Source organism: Coloeus monedula (assembly GCF_965178545.1).
Source record: "Coloeus monedula genome assembly, chromosome: 5".
Classification (NCBI taxonomy): domain Eukaryota; kingdom Metazoa; phylum Chordata; class Aves; order Passeriformes; family Corvidae; genus Coloeus; species Coloeus monedula.
The window spans coordinates 33,900,951-33,925,078 of NC_138785.1; the positions used below are offsets into that span (position 1 = coordinate 33,900,951).

Consider the following 24,128-nt stretch of genomic DNA (forward strand, 5'->3'; position numbering starts at 1 on the left):
AGCTTTAGCAGTAATGTAAGGAGCAATGTCTCTTGTCTGCGGTTGCACCAAACAGAAAATAAGGTTAAAAGGGACAACCAGCTGTCGAGAGCTCTAGTCATCTTCCTGGGCAAAGCCTCTCTCCTGTGATAAGTGCTGATTGACGGGAGCAGAGTATGCATCACACCTCGGATGATCTAGAGCATATGGGTTACAAACATTTGGGATGACAAGGGGCTTTCCTCTGCAGATAATAAAAGAGCCTGCTCCAAGACATTGCAGTAGTGTGCAGTTAGGAAACCACCTTGCAGGGTGCTTAGAAGAAGGATACGGCTTTTGCTGTCCATCTGGACTTTTGTTGGCTGAACTTTGGTCATTAGCTGATGAACCACTTGACACCAACCATATACAGGCCTCTGTGTAGGAGCTTTGCCCTACTGTTACGAGGGTTCTGTCAGTGCAGCTTTGAAACCTTGCTGGTCTTCAAGGTACAATTAATAATTTTGCATGTGCTTGAGGTAAAGCAAGCTGTTAATGTTTTTTGGGAGCAGGTATCTGGCAGGCAGATAAGAAAAAAAAAGGAGCTCCTTCATTCTGCTTCATTGTAGCTGCTGTGGTTCACTGGAATTAAAAGACTTGCTTTGATTTTTATTTTTATTACTTTTTCCTGTGCGTATGGTACTCAGTCTGTAGTACCACAGCTAGTAAAGCTTTTTGTTGAGCTAAAGCTGTGTTGACAGTACCGTGCTGTTTCCAAAGACAAAGGGACTGATGGTCAATTATTAGAAGGCTTGTGGCTGCCAGTTGTTATGCATCTGAGATGTCACAGCTGTACTATCTTTCTAGAGCAAATGGGAGGAGGGGAGATGGAGAGGCAAAATTTTAGGCATTTCTAAGATGTTTAGGGCATCCTGCTCTAATGTTGTCACAGAATGGCTGAGGTTGGAAAAGACCTCTGAAGATTACCCAGGCCAGCCCCCCTGCTGATTTAGGCTTGCTGTGCATAGATATTTTTAATGGTAACGTTAGGAGATGAACCACCTTTGTGTCTTGTGAATAGCTATGTGAACTACATGTTTCTTACCTAGAGTTTCAGAATTGATGTGATGCTATGTCCTTACAGACTTTTTCTTATGCTGTGTCCTTGTTTAGGCATGTGTTGAGGAGAGGGTAACCCAGCAATTTTGCACTGATGACTTGATTATATTGTCTGCTTTCAGTGAACGCATTTGTGTGATCTCATTTTTCTGTTGTTGTTTGGACACACTTGGCATCTTAATTAAGGACAGAATGCTGAGGACAATGTTGATCACAGATTGCAGAGTTATGGAGAAAAGTTGTTGAAGTATGACTTTGGCCATCAGGGTGGTCTGTTACAAAGCTGGCTGCAGCATCCTTGCAAAGTATGAAATGAATGCCCTTGCAACATGTAACGGGAGGGGTAACAGAGAGGTTGATCAGAAAGAAGAGGGGAGCCAGGCAAGAAAAGTGAGCAGGCATAGTGTCTAATAGATTATATTTTACAAAGTTATCTACTTCACTCTCTAGATTCAAGTGCAGATGTTGGAGACAGGAGACAGCTCTGAGGAAGCACAACAGCAATAGAAAAAGCTGCTAGGTCACGTCCTTCTGAGCTGGAACTTAGTACTGGGTGTAACAATTCATTCCAGAAGAGTATCACAGGACACCATAATTTAGGGTGAAGACACTCCCTTTGTAATATTGCAATCAGTTTATTCCAGGCCTGTGTGAGAGCTTCGGTGTAGACTGGGCATCTAGGAAGTCAAGTCATCATTGAGGTCACCAGGCTTGTGACTCTCACCAAAACTCTGCAAACCTTGCTAAAATGAGGTGCCCTGAGTCCTGTTGAAGGAAGTGCCACTTTCCAGAAGGCTTAGAGGTTCATCAGGAGACAAATTTTATATAATATTTTCATTAATTATCTTGGCATAAGAGAGTGGGCATGTGCTAATAAATTCTGCTGAGGACACTCTGTGGGAGGCACTGTCAAATAGAGGACTGGAAATGAGGGAAGAACTGGAATGTATTAAAGGTTGCAGTAGTAAAAATGGGATGAAGTCCTTAGTTTTGTTCACGAAGCTGAGTGTTTCTGTTGTTAGCATCCTGCTAATCATCTTGTCTGTGGGGGAGAAAGTCCTGGCTTTCACAGTTAATGGCAGAATGGCTGTAAGTGTGAAAAAAAGAAATTCTGTCTTGTCTGAGAAGACATTTCTAATAAACACAGGCAAGTGTTGAGCTGGTTTTCATCCGTGTGTGGTCAGAAGCCCTGGTTAAACTTCTCTGGAATAACAAACATGTTTCTGATTGTGTTCAAGTTGAAATTAAACAAAAGCAAGCACAGACAAAATGCTCCAAGGATGAAGGATGCAGAAGCAGTAGAACAGTGTATACTGAAAACAAAAGGTTGAGGTGAAAAAGCCAGAGGAGCAATGATATATTTTCTTTAAAAGCCAGTGGTGGTACAAAAATGGCTGGCCGCCTATTAATAAAGATAAAAGGTCAGCTTGGAATTAGAAGAAAAGTTCTCTGTCTATGATGAGAGGCACAGTTGACTGAACTGTTCTCACTGCATGCATGGTATCTTCCCATAGTATGACACCACTGGAAAGTCTTTAGTTAGCCCTCTGGGGACTTCAGAAAGCAGTGTTAGGGTAGAAGTAGCCACATTTTTTTTTTTTAATTAACACATGAGCCAGAATTCTTGGTGGTTTCTTTTGAGATTTCATATTGCAGTATAAAAATGGATCTGCAGATTCTGAAAAATAAATTCAAAAGCCTCTTTAGAGTATCTCTGAAATAGCTTTAGAGTATGGTGAGGAAAGAGCCTGTTGAAGAACAACAACACATCTTGAAAGGACAGTAAGTTTGTTTCAGTATCTTGAAAATTTAGAAGCACTAGTCTGTTCTTCTGAAGTCTTCCAGTTGTAGGTGCTGGTGGGAGTTGGTGCTTCTGCCTGATTTACAGGGTTTCACTGGAGGTGGAGCAGAATTAAGAAGAAAACAGAAGAGTCCAAGAGCTGTCGATTTAATTTCATAGGATTTCCTTTTCAAAACTGGTGGCATATTTAGGGGGTTGAATTTCTGTTGTACAGAAAACTGTAGTATAAGCCTTTGGAGGCATATTAAAAGACTGGGTCAGTTGCATTATTTTTATTTACTCTTGTGTCTGTTGGCAGTATATATCCAGTGAAGGAACAATAGTGCTTTGTCAGCAGAAAATGAGAGGAGCCTGAACATCGTGTAAGTCACCAATATTTGGCTCCTGCAACATGATTGAGTGGGCCCAGAAGTGGGCACTCTGCAAGTTGAGCACGTGGGTAGTAGTGCTGGCATCCAAACCTCTATCCCATCACTTAAGAGTACTGAGCCTGCTGGGAAGAGGAGGCTGGTCGGGGGGGGGGGAATAGGAGACCCTATTGGGAATGTCCATCTGTTCTTCATGCTGATGAGGTTACGTGCCCGTGATTTCTTGGCTGGAGAAACTTGACTTATTAAATAAATTTTTAAAAAGGTTCTGTGGCTAATAACAGCAGTTTGTGCCAGAAGAGGATGCTATCAATTTGGGAGTTAAAAAAAACAAAAACCAAGACGTCTTCGCTGTGGATCATTCAGCATTGAAGTGAATTTTTTTTACCCATTAAGATATTTTAACACTTTGGTATCTTATTCAAACTAATAATTGCATGTTTTGAGTATGCTAGTGCACATGTTCTTACAGCTGCTGTTCCCATGTGGGAAGAGCAGTGCTATTAACACAGTCTCCCGCTGGGGTTATAAACCTTGCTATTACGTGCTGGGAGAATGAATTGCAAGGAGCTTATTTGAAGGAGATACAGGTTGATTTCTGCAAGTGAACTACGCTCTTGTTTTACTGTATCACCATGAGTCAGAAAGATGCAAAGTTGTCAAAAGGTGGAAAGGTAGTTAGCTTTCTACAACCCATGAAGTAAATTACAGTTTCAGTATATAATTTGTGAAGTCAGTTCAGTAAGGGGAAAATAGAGGACAAATTCCAATATAAGATTGCTTACTATTAATTAGCAGTGATTATGAGTAATTAAGAGTAGTAAGAAGATGGGTACTGATATTTTTGAAGCATTTTTATTAGTTTTATGAGGTTTTCAAAGTCATTGCACGTTTCTAGGCTCTGTCTTGAAAGTTATTTTCTCCTCTTATGACTCTCAGTATCATGAAGTCACAGGCACTTTGTTTACACTAATAGTATGGAAGAAGAAATGTTTTCTTTGGTACTTATATTTTTTTGTCATTTACAGTAGCCTGCCTAGTTCTCTGTTAGGAGTCATTAGGCAACATGCTGTCTTTTGTGACTTTTTTTTGAATCTTGTAGCTTTTGTTTCGGAAAGCCAGCATAGCCTACCAAGTCCTCTTTATGAGTTCAAGCAGAAGTTATTACATGAAGATTTGAATTAAGTCTTAGAAGTGAAACAGATATTGCTGAAATTCCTTTACACTTCTAGGGACATATAGTTAGGAAATATCAGGTGAGGAATACGTCTTTTTGTTTATAGCTCTTGTTTGTTTTGTTTAATGAAGGAGTTTAGGTTAGTATAGAAAACTTGTGTTACGCTGTGTTTTGGCTTGATCCAGATCATGGAGAAACGTCAGTATCTGTTGCATCTGGTGAGTTAATAATTTTTTTTCCTGAGGAAGTACATGAGGAATACTCTTGAAGAATAAACTCTGCTGCAGCATACCATACAGTTATTGTACTTCTATGTAAGTGCAGTGAAACGAACGCCTCCAGTAACATGTGGAAGCATTTAATTATCAGAACCATTTGTTATTATTATTTGATTTGCTGTAAAGGAAAGTAGCAAGGAAAAAAAGCCGAAACCTTCCTGGGAAACCAAAAGCTTTTTAGATGTGTTTTGTGGTTGATGTTTCATGCTTGTTAACTCCAGGATTTGGTTTCAAAGCCCTTTTAATAGAAATGCTAATGGGATTCTTCTCCATCTTAGAGTATGTGATAAGAGATTTTATGTGGGAGAGCAACATGATCTGCACAGGGCAACATACCATTCAGTAACCCTGTCCAGATTTCCACAGAGCTGGTGTTACTGGGATAGTATTTCATAAGACTGGAGGGAATGCTTCCTCTCCAGTCATTTCTTATATGCTTGTTTGGGGCTTGTCAGTTTGTTGGCAATCTGCTCTGGAGCATGTGCTTAAACTTGTGCGTGTTCCCTAATAGCAAAAGTATGGATAGGCAAAACCAAAACATGCCCAATAACACACACTCGAGGTAGCTGCCTCCCTCACTTCTCACCAGTGAGTGAAAGCTCCCACCTGGAAACCTTTTTCTTCCTACCTGCTGTTGCAGTGATCTGCTGTAGAGAAACCAGGAGTCATTGGCTAAACAGGATAGCACAGACACCTGCCCTGGTTTGATTGCAGAGTCTGGAGCTTCAGATGGGCCAATTTAACTTGTTTCTCGGGGAGATTCCCTATTACTGCTGGCCAGCTCCTGTTGATCTCTAATATGCTTGGATCCATTCATGGGTTAGAGCATCTGAGAGGCACTGACAGGATAAAGGAGATGTGAGCAGGAGGAGCATGTTACCTCCTGTGAATTCTCCATCTAGTTGTACAGTCTCTTGGTCTGTCTTCAGTTTATGACAGCTCATCTTGGTTGGTACTTAATCCTACGTGGATTATGCCACTGATGATGTCAAATCTTTGCTTTAAGTTTACCATATGGGTCTTTCATTTCCTTTATTTCAAATCTATAAGATGATGTTTCTTCTAGTGTCTCAGGTCCTTCTGGGGGTTTTAGTCTTACCCAGTGTAACTGTTACTATTCTAAGTTAAATAATAATGCTGTTCTAAAGCTATTGTGCTACACAGTAGGTTATATTTCGAGCTGTGAACTTCAGCTTTCTGAGCAAAAGTTGATTTAAGTGACTCTAGGCTTGGAGTTAGTGGATTTTTTTTCTCTTCCTTTTGCTGTCACCCTACCAAAGATAAACCCTTGTGATGAACAACTAAGGCGAAGGAAAATGATCTAATATCACTTGTTGGTAATTAGTTGTAAAAATAGGTAGTACTCTGGATGTTTTCCTTAATTCTTGTTCATGCCAAGGCATCTTGCCAACAGGTTTCATTTAGATTTAGTAATTTCTGGTTTATGTTGTTTATTTTCAATTGGAAATGCTGTAAATCATTTTCAAATAATGTGTTTGACTATCTGATGCATTCCCATGTAGTATTAACATCAGGCATGGTCTCTCTAAACCTAATACAGCAGGAACTGCTTCCCCCGGAGGTGCAGAGAAGCAGAATTAGGTTTGAATGGAAAAATCAAATAAAGCTGAATTGAAAGGAAAAAGAATTGGCGTGAGTTTCTGAAGAGAGGGCTGAGTGTATTGTATTGTAGGCTGTACACCTGCTCAATTTAGTGGCTAGTGTAAATAGGGCTCCTCAGTGTAGCATGGTACCTACCCCCACATTATACTGACCTGCCCTTCACAATCCTTAAAAATGAATTTGAAGTGCAGCCAGCAGATACTGCCTTACTTTATTGTAGAGTAGCCACCTAACATTTGACAGCCATTTTGCATTGTGATTACTACACATTGATTAACAGCACAGTGTCTTTCTGGAAGTATTTTTATTTTTTTAAGCAGGAAGTAAAGGAGATGTAGCTAGTCCTGGAAAGGAATACCACCTGCTGTAGGCCATCAGATGTTCTTCAGCAGTTCCTGAGTCTACTGGCCATCCATTCTGGTCCTTGCTCAGCCTGGCAGCACAGGGCAGGATAACCTGGCTCCACAGCAGTCGTTGCAGTGCCACAATGAACGTGTCACCTGCGATGCTGCAGTGTAAGTCCTGTGCAGGAAGGGATGCTGCCTTCATGATGAAGAGGCCTTGGTGCTGACTCTTACACGGGTGCTTGATTCATACCAAATCAGAGTCTGAGCTGATGCAGCTTTTCTTGGTAGATGAAGTGTGAAAATTACAGGACTTCAGCAGAGTTTAAAGGGTTGGAGATAAACTTCAATGCTGTTTTGCAGCCTCATATGCATTTTTTTGTATGTTGATGGAGCTGCTATTTTTCACCTTTTTTTCCTGATGGTTTTCAGTGGAAACAGCAACAAACTTCTCTTTTTGTTTTGTTTTCTGTTGAAATAAATATCTCTCTAATATTACAGTGGCGATGAGGGAGAATTTTTCTCTGGGATGCAAAATCTGTATATGACTCGTATATGGGTAGCATTAGACTGATGATTACAGAGGACCCATTTTCTGTAAAAAATGCCTTGAACAAAGCGTGAAACTTGATTCTGACTTTGAATATACACACTGGTTTTGTTTACTCATTCCTTTCAGAATGGCAGATTTTTTCTGGCTTACATCACTTAAAATGAAAATACAGTGGTAGATTATTAGATGACAGCTGTTGTCTCAAAATTCTATTCAGGACTTATTTTTTTTCTATCTGTACTTCATTTATTCTTGGCCTCTCAGTTAAGTATGAAGTTGTTCCAGCATTGAGACTGGGAATCAATTCTGTGTGTCCCAGGTTTTGATGCAGTCCCAGTGTCAGGACAAGCAGGGGCCTAGAAAACTGTGCTCCCTTCCTTCTCTTCTGCTGTACCTCTGCTGCCTTTGTCCTGACATACTGAAAAATAGGGTGAAATGAAGCACTAGGGGAAGAGCAAAACTAAAGTAGGAAATCGCAGTTCTAAAGCATATATTCAGAAGAATTTTAACACTGTGCCTATACTTTATTTCAAAAGTTTATAGATATGATCATATTGTTTTCCTTAGTGTTGCTCTTTCTGTAATTTCTTGTAAAGTCTTCATTTGTCAAACTGAACCCCTCCATGTCTCCATTCCTAAACAGGGCAATAAAAGACAGCTAAACTGTGATTAAATCAATATATTTTCCCTCTATTTGTATTTAGACACCCTTTGTATTTTGCTCAGGATACACATGGTCTTGGAAGAAAAATACAGCCTTTTTTGTTTCCTCTTGAATGCAGAAGATTACCATTCTTTTTGTAGAATGATCACTTTGTTTGTGAAGGGAGTGTGAGGAACAGGTAAAGTGACCTCTTGCAGCTTAGAAATTGCTCCTCTTAACACCTTGTGCTTTCTTCTTCTCTTGACACTCCATTTCTCTGGAATGTATCCGTCAGCAATTGCAAAATATGAATTTTCAGTTTCTAAAAGTTTAGTGAATTAATGTATTTTAAAAACCACGATGCACTCTTAATATTAATTAGCTTTCTGTTTTTACAAATGCTAACAAAACAACTTCATGCTGGTTAGCAGGTCAAAAACTGCGTCAGCGGTCAGGAATGAATATTAGAGCCCTGTAGATAAGAATTACAAAACTAAAGTGAACATAACAGTAATAGAAATGGCCTTTTAAGTTTCCCAATAAACTCTTTTACTGTTGCCATTTGCAGCAGAGAAATACTTCTTGACTGCCCAGCACTAAAGTAGCAAAAGAGGCATGTGTTGATTCTTCTGCTAAATTTTTGATTTGACAGAAAAGCCAGGTTTTGCAGCCTACAACCTGCTTGCATTGCCTCTAATTGAGTTTTAAATGTTGCAGTCTGTTTCCTGCTGTAATGATGATTTATATCTTTCTGGTTAGTGAGCTTAGGTCATTAGAGCATCCATGTTCAAGGGCTGCCTTGAAAAGCACAGCAGTGCTGCAGTCCAGTGAAAAATTATCTTAAATGATGGTTCTTTACCCTTTTACTTAAAAAGGAACTTCACAGAATACTGTTCTTGTAAGTGGCAAATAAAAACCTCTGTTAAAGACAGAACTTCAATATAGAAAAGTATTTTGGCTAGTCAGGTGTGAAATAATCCCACAAATCATTATTATGAATGATCTACAGAAAGATGACAAAAGATGACAGGGTTAGTCCAGTTCTTAATGACTCTATCTTGTAATGCTTTTTCAGGGGTATGAGACCCCTTTTGCATTTCACAACATCATTAAAGCAAAGCAAGAAAGACAACGATATTTACTAACTTTGAGTACCAAACCACAAAGAAAACAAGCAGTAAGTGTTTATTTTGGTATTTTGTTCTCTTTTGCAAGCATTCTTGGAGGTGTTTTTTTTCTGAAATGAAACAATAGTTTGTAAATGAGATCTATGTGACTCAGTTTGCAAATGGATATAGATTTTATTGTGAAAGGACTGCTAGAATGCTAATAAGTTTCTTGGGTATACACTGCCCACAAATTTATTTAAATTGCAAAAATTTTCTTCATTAGTTGAGTTAGTTTTATATAAGAGAGCTATTTGTATTCAGTTATATACAATAAGCCTGCCAGGAACAATTCTGAGACAAGCAGTGCAGGAAATATTAAGAATCATTGCTCCAATGCAAATCGCATCTGATCCATACTGTTATCCATGCTACTACTGATAGCTTGATAAGAATGTGTGGTTTAAATAGCATTAAATAGATTTTTTTATGGTTTTGTTGCTGTTGTTTGTTGTTGGGTTTTTTGTTTGTTTTGTTGGTTTGGGGTTTTTTAGCAGAGATACAAATACCTATAGGAGAACTTTGTTGTAACAATTTTAAAAGGGGAAAAAAAAGGCGCAAACTGCTTTCTGGACTTGCACTATTTGTGCCTGGTGGAGAAGCCTTGCTAGACTGCAGAAGTCTGATGTAGCTTTGTTCTTTCAATTCCCCTATTGCTGCTCTTTGTTTCTAAGAGTAGATCAATGAGAGGGGCTCAAAGAAAGTCCTGAGTCCTTTCCTTCTGAAGCTCAGGACTGGAAATTGTTCCTTGCTCAGCTTGGAAGGGACAGCTCGGACACTTCCAAAATTGGAGAAGGATCTTCTAGACCCTGCCCAGATCCTTGGATCCCCTGTAGTTGCATACTTGGTCAGTCCTCGATGGAAGAGATTACAGTAATGTTGTCCATGGCGAGTTTCTAATCCTTGATCCTCTAAGAGAAATTGTCAAAACATTTCCAGAGTTTTAGGTCTTTTCTATGTGGTCCAGTTTCAGTGAGCCTTTAATCAAAGCTGAAAAGGTATTTGAAATTAACAAAGATGACTTTTTTCATGTATTTAATACCTAAAATAGTCCTTTAGACTTTCATAATTCTTAAACAAAGGACTAACATTCATATGTCTGTTCTTTGGTGGAAAACCTCAAGTATTTCTTAGCTGTATGTGCATTCTTTTGAGGTAAGAGAATTATTTGTTGGGGAGGGTGTATTTTTTTTTCTTTTTATTGCAGAATTGTCTGTTGTCCGGGACAGCATGAAAAAGGAGAAAAATGGCTTGAAATCCTATTCTTTTCCACTTGTGTTATTTTGTAACACATTCATCAGCTCTGCTTCCTGTGATGCATAGATATCCCTGCTTTGCTTGGTCACTAAAAAGACACACACACAATTATTTTCTTTTGTGGGTGATGATCTTCTAAAACCCAATTGCCTTACTTGTATGTTTTCTGAAGATAAAGTCCTGTCTTCACTGACTCATATTTATTTGCCACAATGATGTGTCTTCCTTTTTTTGTAAGAAGCTTCTGTTGATTTTGCTGCTTTTTTTTTTTCTTTTGATCACATGCTTTTCAGCTTTCTAGCAGTCTATTTATAGTAGACAGACTGTTGAAGGTCTTTATTGAATTTTCTCTACCAAGTTGAGTAGTAAATATTTCAATTTGAAATATAGATACACAAGAATATCATATAAAATTCTCAATGAAAATATAGGTTATAAAACTTCTGTAGTACAAGAAAACTTTTGGATGCAATAAATACAGGTTTATGATCCAAGAGGTATTTTTTTTTTATTACTTAGCCAGATACAAGAGGCTAAAAAACAGACAGCCAGGCAATTTCTACAGTTTCAGTGAAGCACAGGCAAGCTCTAACAAACATATGAATACATTAGAATTGTATTGTTTTTATGTGCCTGAAAGGTTTCTGCCTTTAGGTCACTTCAAATAACCAGATTATTGCAGTCCAAAAGAGGAGCAAGCAGCGTGGAAAGTCCATGAAGTGCAAATAGCATATTTTTTTTCTTAGTACACATTTTTCACTTGACAGTAACAAATCCACAAGAGAACTATTTTCCTGAAATTGCTGGACTGTTGAGAGCCATGTTTGACCGATCCATTGTACTAAGCATTACAAAGGAGAAGCAGCAGCAGCAATCTGTACCTCATAAAGGAATGTATAAAGAGAGCAAAAGATTTTGTTTCATTAAGTCAAGGCAGCATCTTCTTGGGAATAAAGCTTCTTGCCTGTTTGCAAGCAAGGAATAGAATAGCTAGAAATATGCATAAAAATAATATAAATGGCATCAGTACCAAAGATACCAGGCTCACTATTCTTCTTGTGTAAAAAAGACGGTTAGTTAAGCTAGTCATTATAAAAAACAAAGGGAATTAGACATTAATAAAGAAATGAATGAATAGGAAATCTGAGTGGACTCATTCCTTGTAGTGAAGGTCTATTGAACTGAAGTTGGAGTTACAATTTCTTTCACGGTGCTGGAGTCCAAACTTTCTGTCTGACAGTATGTGCATGGTAGTAAGCAACAATGTAAAATTTAAGCATCTGTAAGTATCAATAGACCTATACAGCTCTATAAATCCAAGGTAGATGCAGACATGATTGCTTAAAAACACAATGGAGTCTTGTGTGTTGGCTGTTTTCCTCACCAATTACAGCAATTTTGTTGCAAGACAGTATCATTGCTAGATTTACTACATTGCCTTGACTGTATGGGGAAGTTGACACTCTTTATTTTGCTTTTGGGTTTTGAGGGTTTTTTTTGGTAATACTAACTTTTTTTCTTGTTTTAGTGAATGTTCAGCTTCCCATGATATTTCACCATTTTGGTTGAGGGTTTCATTGTTCTAGTGAAGGACTCTGGTCAGAGAGACTCATGGAGCTGCCTTGATAAGGGTCTGTGGTTTTGAGCACTTCCTTGGGTTTTTGCTTGACTCTGCTTTGTCAGAGGTCAGGTTGTCACCAACCTGCATGGGGTGGAACCTCATAGCCTGTAAGAGGTAGTGGTGTTTCTCTCTGAAATTTAGTGGTAATGAGAAGTTACAAACACCAGACAGATTAATAAAATGCTAGATGAAGAATTTCACATAAAAAAGATACTCTGTGACTGTGAGCATTTCCAACTGGTGGTGAAACATTTCACCAGGAATGTTTTCATGGTCGTCGTTTCCTACAGTTATGAGCTGAATTTAAAGCTGTAGGAACTGCATGCTAGAGAGAGACAAGGAGATAAATGCAATTGTTTTAATATCATGAAAAGGATTTTTTTTCTTCTTCCATGAAAAAAATAAACTAATCTATGGCTGGTTTGGGGGTTAGTATTGTAGGACATTATAGTTGGAAAGAACATTTTCTGTAATGACTTAAACTGATAATATATTTGGTATTAGCCAAAAGCAGACAATGTTCTTTCCGAAAAGTGAGTCATTCTAGGGAGCAAGAGAGTTAAAGAGGAAAGTTCTTCTGAAATAAGGCCTTAACTTCTTAAATCCCTGCATAAACATAGTGTTGTGTTTAAAAAAAAAAAAAAAATCACCATTACCCAACTTGCATGGAATGGAAACAGGGAAATGCTCATCTCTTATTGCCCCATTCAAGCATTATATTGTTGTGTGCTCTGATGGGATTGTGTTACATATAATTTGTATTATCTCTTTAGCTGGGGCTGATTCAAACAGCAGAGTTCTTTATCTTGCAAGTGCAAAGTGTAAGGTGTGGAGATCCTTGGATTGAGATACTGAATTCATATACACTTAATTCACATATCAAATGCCGAAGAAGTCTTGTTTGACTGATAGACAGCATATTAAACACTCACCTCCCCTTGGAATGTCTGGTCTGTAATCATTAAAAATATATTTACTAACCCTATATTAGAAGCCTGAAAGGATACCATATTTGAGATTAGTGGTAGACTACAGACCAGAACAGTGCCATAAAAGCCAAGTCAGTGTAACAAAATTTTTCTTCAGTTTTTTTCACCTGATACTTTCTTTGCAAGTTGGTGGCCTTTTCTTCTTACCTCTGTTTCTGAATAGCAGTACTCTCTTACCTCCCAGAACAATTTACTGCTTGTGATGTGGTTATTGGCTGTCTGCTGAAATAATACTTCTTTCCCGTCACTCCCTTCCTCTGACTTTTTTTTCCCCTCTTCAGCCAGACATTAGGAAAACAATTCTTAATACAGTGTGAGGGACTGGTTAGCTTGCTTGAGGAGCATAGTGCAAGAGCTAGCCCAAATCTGCCTGGCTGCCACCCCTGGTGCTACCCTGAGTCCTTTCTAACTTGCTTATACTCATTATGTGCCTAATAACAAGGTTATAGAAAGAAATATAATTAAGGCTATTCAGTTCATCAACATGACTTCTTTGTGTTTGTTTTCATAATCATCATTAAGTGATAGCAGTTTGTTTCTGGAACTAGGTATTCTTAAACATGTCTTTTAACCCCAACCATTCTATGATTCATGTTGATTTAGGATCAGCATATGGATTTAACCACCTACTCAAGATCATGTTTATGTTTTCATCAAAAGGAAATCAATGTGGTCAGCTCCTCCTTGCACTGGCTCTCCTAACTAATTATCATGTGAGCTTTTACCAGGACAAAAAATTACTTTGGAGAGCTTTCTCTTGAAAGCACCTTCCTCAAAGGTTAAGCATTTTTCACCAGAATTAGATTCGCATAAGACTTTGATTATGGAATTTAGATTCTATAATTTCAAAAAGTCATTTTCTGTGTCTTAAACTAGAACTGGGAAAACTTGCACATTGCTTGCTTTCCTTTACCTGATACCCATATCCTATCACATGAACACCCATAGTACAGAAAGGCTGGATTAAAGTAATGGCTCAAGCCCACTAAGATGGGTGCAAAAACTGAGATTAAAGGTCAGTAGGTCTTCACTGCTGGTTCTTTTCATTCATGCCTCTGAATACAGCCCAAATGCTGCACTTCACTGAATTTCTTTAAGCTAATTGTGCTGGCTCTTCCAACTCAGGATGCATTCAAGTATCCATGTTGACACTGATGGTAGCTAATTAAGAGCACAGGAATTTGAGAAATATTATTTGTATTTTCCCTTCTGTTTTTGGGAAATACAGAGTGCTATAGATCCAAAGGTAACAAAGAAATATGTTTTTTTGTGATGCAGATGTTTGTTTTCCACTGATAAGACAAATCATTGCACTGAAGGAAGGAGGATGCTCTTTGTAATAGAGTGTTGCTTCTGATTCTTAATAAAACACTTAGTGGGGGTGGCATAAAGCATAAAGTACGGCTGTGATGGCACAGAATGAGGAAACTGTGACAACAAATGTTATCCCCAGGTGAAAATGGAAAACCTATGTTATCAGCCAACATGAAGTTTTTGTGATTGGGTGTTTAGATACTAGGCATTCATATACTGAAGCTTGACATGCTAATACTGCTACCTGTAAAATCTTGTAAGTTTTTGGGTACTTGGAAGGTAATTGGATTGCAGTCTGTGATGGTAACACCGCTCTGAAATTCTGCAGTAAGAAGAGTAAACAAGGATACTATCCGTCAAGCCCCTGTAAATAACTGAGGCTATCTTAGGGCTTTATATAACTATCACTGTATCCATGTAATACTGGTGCCTGTGTTTTAACTTTACTGTTAAAGGGGCTGGGATTTATGAGAGAAATACTGATTGTAGAGAAACCTGTTCCTAAGAGCTGAATTAAATTATCAGCAAAAAAATTTATCCTGTTATTTCAGCTTCTCCTCTTCAAAAGCCCTTTTTTTCATTTTGCATTGTTTCACCTTCCCTAAATTTCATGTGGAGCATTGTGTTTAAAGCCAGGCTGTGCCTACTTCTTCTGCAGGATCTACCTTCCTCCTTGAAAGGGCTGTCTGCTTCTGGTGTACTGAATTCGATGCAGCATTATAAAGATGCATTGTTCCCTCTCAGGCTATCTCTGCCTTCCTACTGACTGAACCTGTGACCTTATAAACTGTTAAAATTCCTTGGGCCTTTGTTTTTGTACATCTGTAAAACTGAGGATAAGAGAGTTTTCCTATTGCTATAAATAACCTTGATCACAGGATATGAGCTGGAAATCCTGACCCAAACACCAATCAAGCACTTTCCTCACAAGTAATCCTTCTGATGGGGTTATTTGTGGAATGTGCCTTGCTCCCTGATGCTAAGAGTGCATTAACAGGAGATAATGACAGTATGCTTGCTTTTACATTTGGTAAGGAGGATGCTCAGGGGCAGTGCTGACCCTGGGAGGGTGTCAGGGGAAGAGCTGGTTGTTTCCTGGATGGGTATGGGAATGAATACTGTTTTAGTCCTGTCACGTTTTATTTCTCCCTCTGTGACCTAATTCAGCACCTTCTGGTGTATGTGATGAAAGCAGCTACCTCTGTTGATCTTGGAAAAAAAGATCTGTAAAATATTCACTAGATTACCATCCCCTTTCTACTACCTCTCTGTTATGTGGCTTTGACCTGGAATTGAAAATTTTCATTTGGCACCTCACTGCTATAATACCAACTTACTCTTCTGAGAAATTCAGCTGGGGTAGGGTCATGGAGAGAAGGGATTTTTCTCTGCCAGTGTAGGTTTTGCATTACTTGGTAGAGCCTGTTTCCTGAGTCTTGTTTCTGGTATTTTCTATATACACAAAGGCACTCCTCTGCTTGCTAGGCTTATGTACCTGGTTTTTATTTTGTTTCGAGACACTGCAAATGATATTGTGACGCAAAAAGTAATATTGTAGAGCTATTTTTAAAATCTTTGTGCTGAAGATACTTTTCTAGGCTTAGCATTTTGAAGGGCTTCTGCCACATGGGTTAGGGTTTGGGGGTTTTTTTTGCTTCCTTCTTCACCAGAGAATATTAATGACTGTTGTCCTGAAGGTCTTTTCTGATGTGATGTTTTCCCTTCTCTACTCTTTTTCACTCTGCCTCTTCAAATCAAGTGTCATTAATTTGTTCTAGCCTTCAGGGGATGGTGGGAGAAAACTGACTCCTATTAGAAGGAGTGAGCGTGGGTGATCTTTACAGACACTAGAGTTGCAAGTGTTGGCAGAGCAGAACACAGTATAACGTCCTCATGTGTTGCACAGAAAACAGATTTTCCCAAGATGCTCTTTGCCTTTTTTTTTTCCCCTCTATGCAAAGAAGGAAAGTCAAATAACATTGGCAAATGTGGCCTTGATGCTTAATTTGTGGTTTCCTTTGCTGTACCTGTATGGTTAATGGTTTCTGGTTTTGTCTTTGGTGAACCAGGCCTCTTTATGAAAATACGTAATTGCAGTTTTTTGTTAATGCCAGTTCACTCTGGTAGTATAAACCCATCAATTTGCATGCAATGATTGAAGGGAAAAGATAGATGAAAGCCTATTATAATCACGTTAGATAACCAGATATGAATATGAATGAGATCATGCTTCTTTTGGAAATAGAGCTGTGTTGTTCAATAGACTTCGTATAACAAACATTTATATTAAAGCCCATTATGTTGAGTCTTATAGTTGTTTTCTTAGGGCAAGTTACTTAGCTGTCTACATGATTCTGACCTTAATTTCAGTAAGTAATGAAGTCTGCAAGTTCTTTAAACATCTCACAAACAGGAACAGAAATGTATGGCAATGAAACAGTAGTGTGTGTGACTTAACCAACCACAAACCTTGTGTCTTGAGCTGTCCTTTAGTGAGCAGAGGCAAATAAAAACTTCTGCAGTTTCATCTTTTATTTTGTACTTCTTCCTTCTTGTTCTCCAGAAAATAAGGAAGAAAATTGCTCTTTATTTAGTGATTTAAAAAAAAAAATAGTGGAATAAAGCTGTGGCATTCTGAACATTTCATATTGCTATGGCAATACATAATGTTCCTCGGGTACACGCTTGCATACAAAGCTCATTCAAGCTGTAAGATTGTGTAATTGAAGACATGTCACCCTTATATGTGACTTCGTTATTAAATTTTGAGGAAAATCAGAGCCTTCTGGTTAATAGTTGGACCCTTCAAGAACAAGTAGTAGTTTTCCTTGAAGCACCTGAGAATTTCATGCATATAGCTCTTGTAGTTGTTTTCCCTCGTATTTATGAGTTTTCTGAGGAAGCCCAGTCTTTGATGACTCAGCTACAGAAGTTGGTCTAGTTGATTTTGCTTTGCCTTTGTCCGCTGTAAGTACTCCTTCCTCACTTGGCTTCTTCACTTAGCCTTTTGTAACTTTGCATTGCTTCAAACTGCTTGCCTGGAGAAATGTTTAGGACATACTTCTCATTGGACATGCAGCCTCTTTACCATCTTACTTTGTAAATCTGTACAAATGACCAGCCAGAAGTCTGCTCAGACACGTGCAAGTTTACATGGTGCAATCATTTCTTTGTCTGTCAGGCTTTGTAAGTACGAGGTGTCTTTGAAAAGCAGTAAGCTCTTGGAAGCATGTGCTCACTAATGGAATGGTAAGCTGCTAAATGCTTCCAAAACATTATACAAAGCAGCTTCCTTTGGGATTTGCAGTCTGCATTCTGCAGTGTAACTCAATAGGGTGTTTTTCTCCCTTAGGTTTTTTAATATTGTGTGCTGCTTTGCTCAAGCACAGTCTTTTGGAACTCAGTGCAAAAACATCCCTAGCTCAGTGAATGTAAAGAACAAGTTGTCAAGTGATGGATATTATTCCCTACACAGTGGTTTAAAAGATGTCTTTGCTTGATTGTTGTTAATTGTCATACACGTATGAGTTTGCAAAGGTTGCTTCTGGAGCTGGTGATAGTGTAGCATATCTGCTCCTAATACCTGCTGGTATTTGAAGATGGCAATATAATCTTGCGATACATTGAATGAAAATTCAGTTGAAACTGTAATTGTATTTTACTATCAGACTATAATGTTACACCAATTAAGTATATACCTGATAAATGAGAAAATAAGTGCAGCATATCCAAACTGTTGCAGATAGAAAATTTTTGAATTGACACTGTTTAGTGTGCTGTGAATATAAATTTTGTTCTTAATATCCATTTGGAGTGGGAAGCCATACAGAATAATCTTTGGACTGAGTTTGTATGTAGTGAAGAGCATTTAGTTATCCGAAGGAAGGTATGTGAAGAGCATTCACAGACTTTTTATTTGTGCCAATAGACATTGCACTCGAAATCACTGTTTTACTGCTTTGTCGTCTATAAATAAACTGGCAAACACACTGCTCAGCTTTGAATTTCCTTCACTGTTAGTACCTCTTGAAATCAGTGGTTCCTGTTTCAGTATTGCTTGTTCCTTTGACATAAAGAGAAATCCTCGCAGTGAAGCCATCAGAAACATAATTTAATTTGTATTAGGATGACAAAAATATTTCTTCTGTGTCTCCCCCATGTCCAGTTTCTATTTTGTTACAAAATGGTATTTTATAGACAGTTAAAGTAGAAAAAACCTGCTGCAATAGGTTAAGTAGTAGATCAAAGTACCATCATAACAAGTAGAAAAAGCTGCTCAGAAACATGATTTCTCAGGAATCGCAAGTGCAGTCCTAGGAACTGGAATCTTGTGAAGGGGGCCTATGTCTTCCCTGAAAACTTCCTCAATAGAGATAAATTTCTAAGGAGTCCACAAAAAATTAGTGTTTCTCAAACTCTCTGATTGTAGCAACAGTTAATTTGTTGGAGATCAGGCTATTAGTTTCAAATAACTTTAAAATTTCTTTACATTTGAAACATTTCTAGTGTGTTGTGCCATGCTGGAGCTTGCTGCCTTGAGAGTTTAGGTAGGGTGTCGACAGGCTCAGAGAGACAAATTCTTAAGCAACAAATTCAGTGCCTGAACTGATCCCTGGAAATAGTAAGCGAGTAGAAAAAGTTGCCCAGCTGGCAATTTCAGGGTACAAAGGAAGTTGTAAAGCACTGTGTAAATTCAGCAGCAGTGTCTTTTCAGGGGAGAAAAAGTTGCTGTCAGATTACTTTGTTATTATAAATTAATGAGTGTAAAAAGGCTGTGACTTGACGGCACTTTCGGGAAATCAGTAATTTTGGAAAGCATGTGAATTCCTCCTCTGTTGGTTTTTTTTTTTTTTTTTTTTTTTTTTGTATGAATGCAGCTGCTTTTAGTGTTAATCCTGTGCACATAGGAACCATACTTTATGTTCCCTGTGTTCATAGTTGAAATCCATAAGTACATTGATCCTGGAGATCTTCATTAAAAATTGAATTTCCTGCTTCACTGTGATGTGGATTTTTTTGTTATTATTTGATGAAAAAATGTTCATACCTCTTTGCATGTGTTGTTTAATAGCAAGAGCTCCAGTACTAAAAGTGGGTCTGTGCAGCTGTAAGGAAGCAGGATGTGTCTGGCAAAATTGACTGGAACAACAGATTCAATGCTAATGCTTGTGAAAGAGTAAACCTGAATGTATCATAACTAGTGTGCTTTTAATTATTTTTTTCCTGTAACAAGAAGGAGGAAGGTAGTGGACTTAGCAGTATGGAGTGGATATGGAACCTCTCCTGTGCACTCTGGGTGGGATGGTGCTGCAAGTTCTTTGTTACTGATATGAAGCTGCAACATGGCATGAAGCAGTTATTGGCTGGTGGATGTTTCTGCCTTTATGAATGGAAATATAATGCTGGATCTCTTTTGCCTCCACCTAATGAAAGATAAAGCACTGATTCAACTGCCTGGGAAATCTTCCAGATCTGAGATTCATAGGAATTTAGAGTTGGAAAAGAAAGGTAGCAGAACTATAGCTTTAGAAGCAGTTGCAGTTCTTTTCAAACTATAAATGGAGCATAGTACTGTATGCATGCAAAGTTGCCCCTTTAATTCATTTGTAAATCAGGGTATTCATCAGAATCTGAGTACATGGATTTTACATTGCAAGGACATTTCAAGCCTATACATGCAAACCTGGAAAGTGTAAAGTCTGTAAGGTATACCGTCCTATTCCAGGCAAAATACTAATTGGATTAACTGTATGTAACATTGTAGTTTTCCAGTAGGAACTCTGGGATTTGAACATAATAAATTAAACCTCAATACTAACTCTTTATTTTGAGCATCTTCCTCCCTCTGCTTTTACCTGCTGATTTTAAGCTTCTCTTTTGGAACTACTTTAATTGACAAGGTTAGTTTTAGCACTGGGCTTTTCAGCTTTCCATCTTTCGGGGGGTTTGTTTTGTTTTGTTCTTCCTGGATACATTTCGGCATCTATTGCTAAGTATAAAAGAAGTAGGCTGCTCTGTGCAAAGTGCCTAGAATATCCATCAAGTACCCATTTTCAAGACCAATTCAGACTTTTGCAACTTGTGGGATTGCAGAGCTTTGCACTTTTTATTTCTGTCCTGTTCACTGATTTGCTCATTGTTTTTCTAACTTGTGACAAATTCAGGGACATGCAGCTCCTTGCAGAAAGCTTTCTAACCTTTCTGGTTTCTCTGTAATGGCTTCAGTGTATTTTCCTGTTCACGTCTGCATACCAAAAGAAAAAAAAAAAGTCTAGGTTCTTTGTGCTTTAAGTGAAAGTAAAAATGTTAAATCCATTTTAAAATCTTTCAGTCTTGTTCAACTTCAGGTTTTTGCAGTTGGAGCAAATGGGGGCGGGCGATAATTGGTAGAGCTGTACAGTTATGTAACTAAAAGCTTTGCTGCTGGAAGTTAGGAGAGCAGATTGCCTGGCCATCAAATCGCAACACGTGTTTTTAACTTCCCACAGTGTCCATGCAGAGGAGTACAGTCAAGAAGTGTATATTGGTTTGGTAGATTAATGTGTTCAAATAAAGATGTTGCAAAAATTTTTCTTTGGGATACAAACATTTTTTTTAGAGAAACAGTGGTGGTATTATACCACTTGGGGATTTAAATAGTATTTCTTTTGCATAATTAATGGAAGATATTATTCTTAGGTTGAAATTGTAACGCTTGATGGCTTTTAGCATGAAAGTTGTCATCTAAAACTCAGTGGGGAATCAGCTAGTAAAAAGATTATATGGTATATCACAGTGGTGATAAGATAAAATATGCTATTTTATGGGGAAAATATCATGATACTATCACAGAAGAATGGTCAGCTAGCCAGCAATCATGAATTGTGTCACCACTTTCATAAAAATATTCATGAAAGCAGTGACTAAGGTATCAGTGGGTTTTTTCTGTACCAAGAGGGTGGGTGAGTGGTTGGTTTAATTTGGATGAGGGTTCTTTCTGGCTTTTGTATTTAGTTTTTCTGATAGGATGACACTATATGGATCTTATTATTAGTGTATACATTCAGGGAAAAGCGATACACATATAAAACTATAATGTGAACTGGACTGAGATGAAAGACAATAGGACATGAGCACTTTGCACTGCGAGTTTGTTGGACTTGGTGTTGCAGCTGCTGTATATAGTCCTTTTGTATCTATATGGAGTTGTGACTTCAGCTTCTCCATGGCATCTTGACAAATGTGAGGTTTGCTTATCTGTGGTGGAACAAGACTGTTACCTGAGAGTATCTGAGTTCTACTTAAGGTGGGCTGCTGCTGTGAGACAAGGCCCATCTTGGACTCTTGGTTTTATTCAGTAACTTCAAAATCACCCTTACAGTGAAAATCTTGTTTGTTTGTTTGTTTGTTTTTTGGGTCACTGAAGGGAAAACCAGTCTAAACTGATCTCAGTACCAGTCAGGGCTGTTAACATCACCTTTGTTAAGGATCATTGCCATAAAAACTCTGGCCTTGACCCTAAATGGGATGTGCATGGGGGAAGTTTTCTCTTGAGCAGAGGAAACAAAGTAAGGCAAAACTAAGCAGATTTTGACACTGCACTCTTAGTTAGGCATCCATGGGGTTCTCCAAAAGCGTTCCTTCCTGCAAAGGCTGGAAATCACCCCACCAGGGAGTTTGCAGTTTCACAAGAGAGCAGAGCCAAACTCTTGCCCCTAAGGCCCAGTCAGAGACATCCTGGCTTAGCCCAGGCTGCGTGTCAATTGTGCTTGGTCTGTCACATTTATTGGGGCTGCTCTTTCTAGGGAAACAGTCTGTTAGATTGACTTCATTGCAATGAAGTTGAACAAATCATAATTATGGGAGGTTAAATAAAGGGGTAGAGGTTAAAGCGTGAAACACCATTGTCCTCTTGTGTAAGGCATGGTTTGGGAAAGCAAGCGGGATGTTTTTCCATTCAGAAACCAGAAGTCGGAAATGTGTTGGTTTAACCAGGTGTACACAGGACAGGTATGCTTTGCATTTTATGGGAAGGCTATTGCTGTTCCTCTGGGTTTAAGACTAGGAAGAATAGAGGAGTAATTTTAAAAGAAAGAGTAACCTTGCCTTGGTCATATTCTCTTTTTCAGGGTAGCTTTGGTTTGTCTTACTGCTGTTGCCAGTATTGTGAGCTTTGGTGGCAGTACCAGGAATGGACAGATAACTATAAAAATAATTATAGACCAGATGTACCTGATGGCTCTCCCTTAGTTATTTGGTAGCGTTTTGCACACACATATATGGATGTACATCATAGAAAACAGCTTCTGCTGGGCCAGCTGCCAGTCCTCAACCACTGTTTAACTAGTGAATGATACACAGAATTGTCATAACATGTCTTGTAACACAGTGACTTTGGATTGTGTGTGCCTAAGATGATTTTTGCATGGTGAATCTAAATATTGCTCTTCTTCTCTTCTAGTTTGTGGAGACATCCATGGTCAGTTCTTTGACTTGATGAAACTGTTTGAAGTGGGAGGTTCTCCTGCCAACACGCGGTACCTCTTCCTGGGGGACTATGTGGACAGAGGGTACTTCAGCATTGAAGTAAGTTTCTAATTTCTGGGTTTGGGTGCAAAACTGCTTGCAGCATGCTATGTATATTTACCACCATATCTTAACTACTTCAGGAATACTGAGGCTCTTCACAGATACCATGTTGATGTTGCTGGTGTTGTTTTTATAAAGATTGCTTGGAATCCAGCCAAATCCCACTATATCTGTGCTGGAAAGCTGACACAGAATGGTGCTAACTAGTGGCCATCTAAATATAGCACAGAAGGCATAGTGCTCTGCAGCTTGTGAAAGCTGAACAGCCTGAGTAGACTTTAGCTATTAGAAGAGACATAACAGAAAAAAATAAACCCATGACCCATAGTTTAGTTTGACTTCTAGGTTTATTTGATCTGAGTTTCCTGGATGTGAAATTTTAGGAGAATGGCAGGACTAGATGAGAGGTAAATGGGACAAAAAGCCAGCACACAGCATGCTGTGCTGGAGAGAATGAGTAAATTCTGTTTAGATATGGCATGCAGGAGTGCATGGTCTCTGGCTTTTGATGCAGCACTTGAATCCACAGAGAAGCGATGCGCGAGTGCGCTGTTGGTGGTGCTGAGATCTGGTATAGTCTCCAGGTCAGGCTGTAGAATGTGGAGGTCAAATGGCATCTTTAGCTGGCTGGTGAAAAAACCAGTATGCTGTGCAACCTGCCAACTTCGACTAGAAGTGAGTCAAATACCAAGCCCAAATCTGCTGTTCCAGTGCTCATAAAGCAAACTAGATTTTTTCTTCTGTGCTGTGTTACTGTTTGATTTTACAAAGTGACAAGATGAAATGCACTACTATTGAATAAAACTGGATGTGGATTTGTTTGTCTAGGTTATAGTTGATCCAGTCATTGAACAGTCAATCAGAAACCCTTGCAGCAGCTCCTGAGCTACAGCTTGACTGTTTCTGTGAAAAGTTCACACTTGAACTCCAAGTCAGGGCAGAATGCCCATTACCTGTTGGAAGCAGTATAGATCCTATTGACTAGATCAGATGGCATCATGTGAGAACACATAACACTGCTGTTTCATTCTACATCCCACATCGAAGTACACTGTTGCCATATTGGTATAAAAGTATATAAGGCCAAGCAGCTGAGTTGTTCATGTGCTTGGAAAATGGATCAGTGCATTATTATCTTGTCAGTGTTATGCTTATACTATGAAGTTTCTGAAAAATCAGGTTCAGTAAAACTACTTTTGCTTTATTAGTTCATTTTAAAACTTAATTTCAAGTGTTAACAGAACCTTTTGGCACATTTTACAAATAGAAATATGCTATTCCAAGTACAGATGCTCTAAAAACTTAAGAATTGTGAGGTTCTTTCGCCCACCTGCTAAAAATCAATATAG

At 38.5% G+C, this 24,128-nt stretch overlaps 1 protein-coding gene across 4 annotated transcripts in view; it reads left to right on the forward strand.

Moving 5' to 3' along the window:
• PPP3CA (protein phosphatase 3 catalytic subunit alpha) overlaps nt 1-24,128 on the forward strand; it is a 175,639-nt gene that overhangs the window by 103,521 nt on the left and 47,990 nt on the right. For all 4 annotated transcript variants that reach the window (XM_082281599.1, XM_082281600.1, XM_082281602.1 and 1 more), the window contains exon 3: nt 22,652-22,776. In XM_082281599.1, the coding sequence (XP_082137725.1) occupies nt 22,652-22,776 (125 nt within the window). The remainder of the gene's footprint in view (nt 1-22,651; nt 22,777-24,128) is intronic.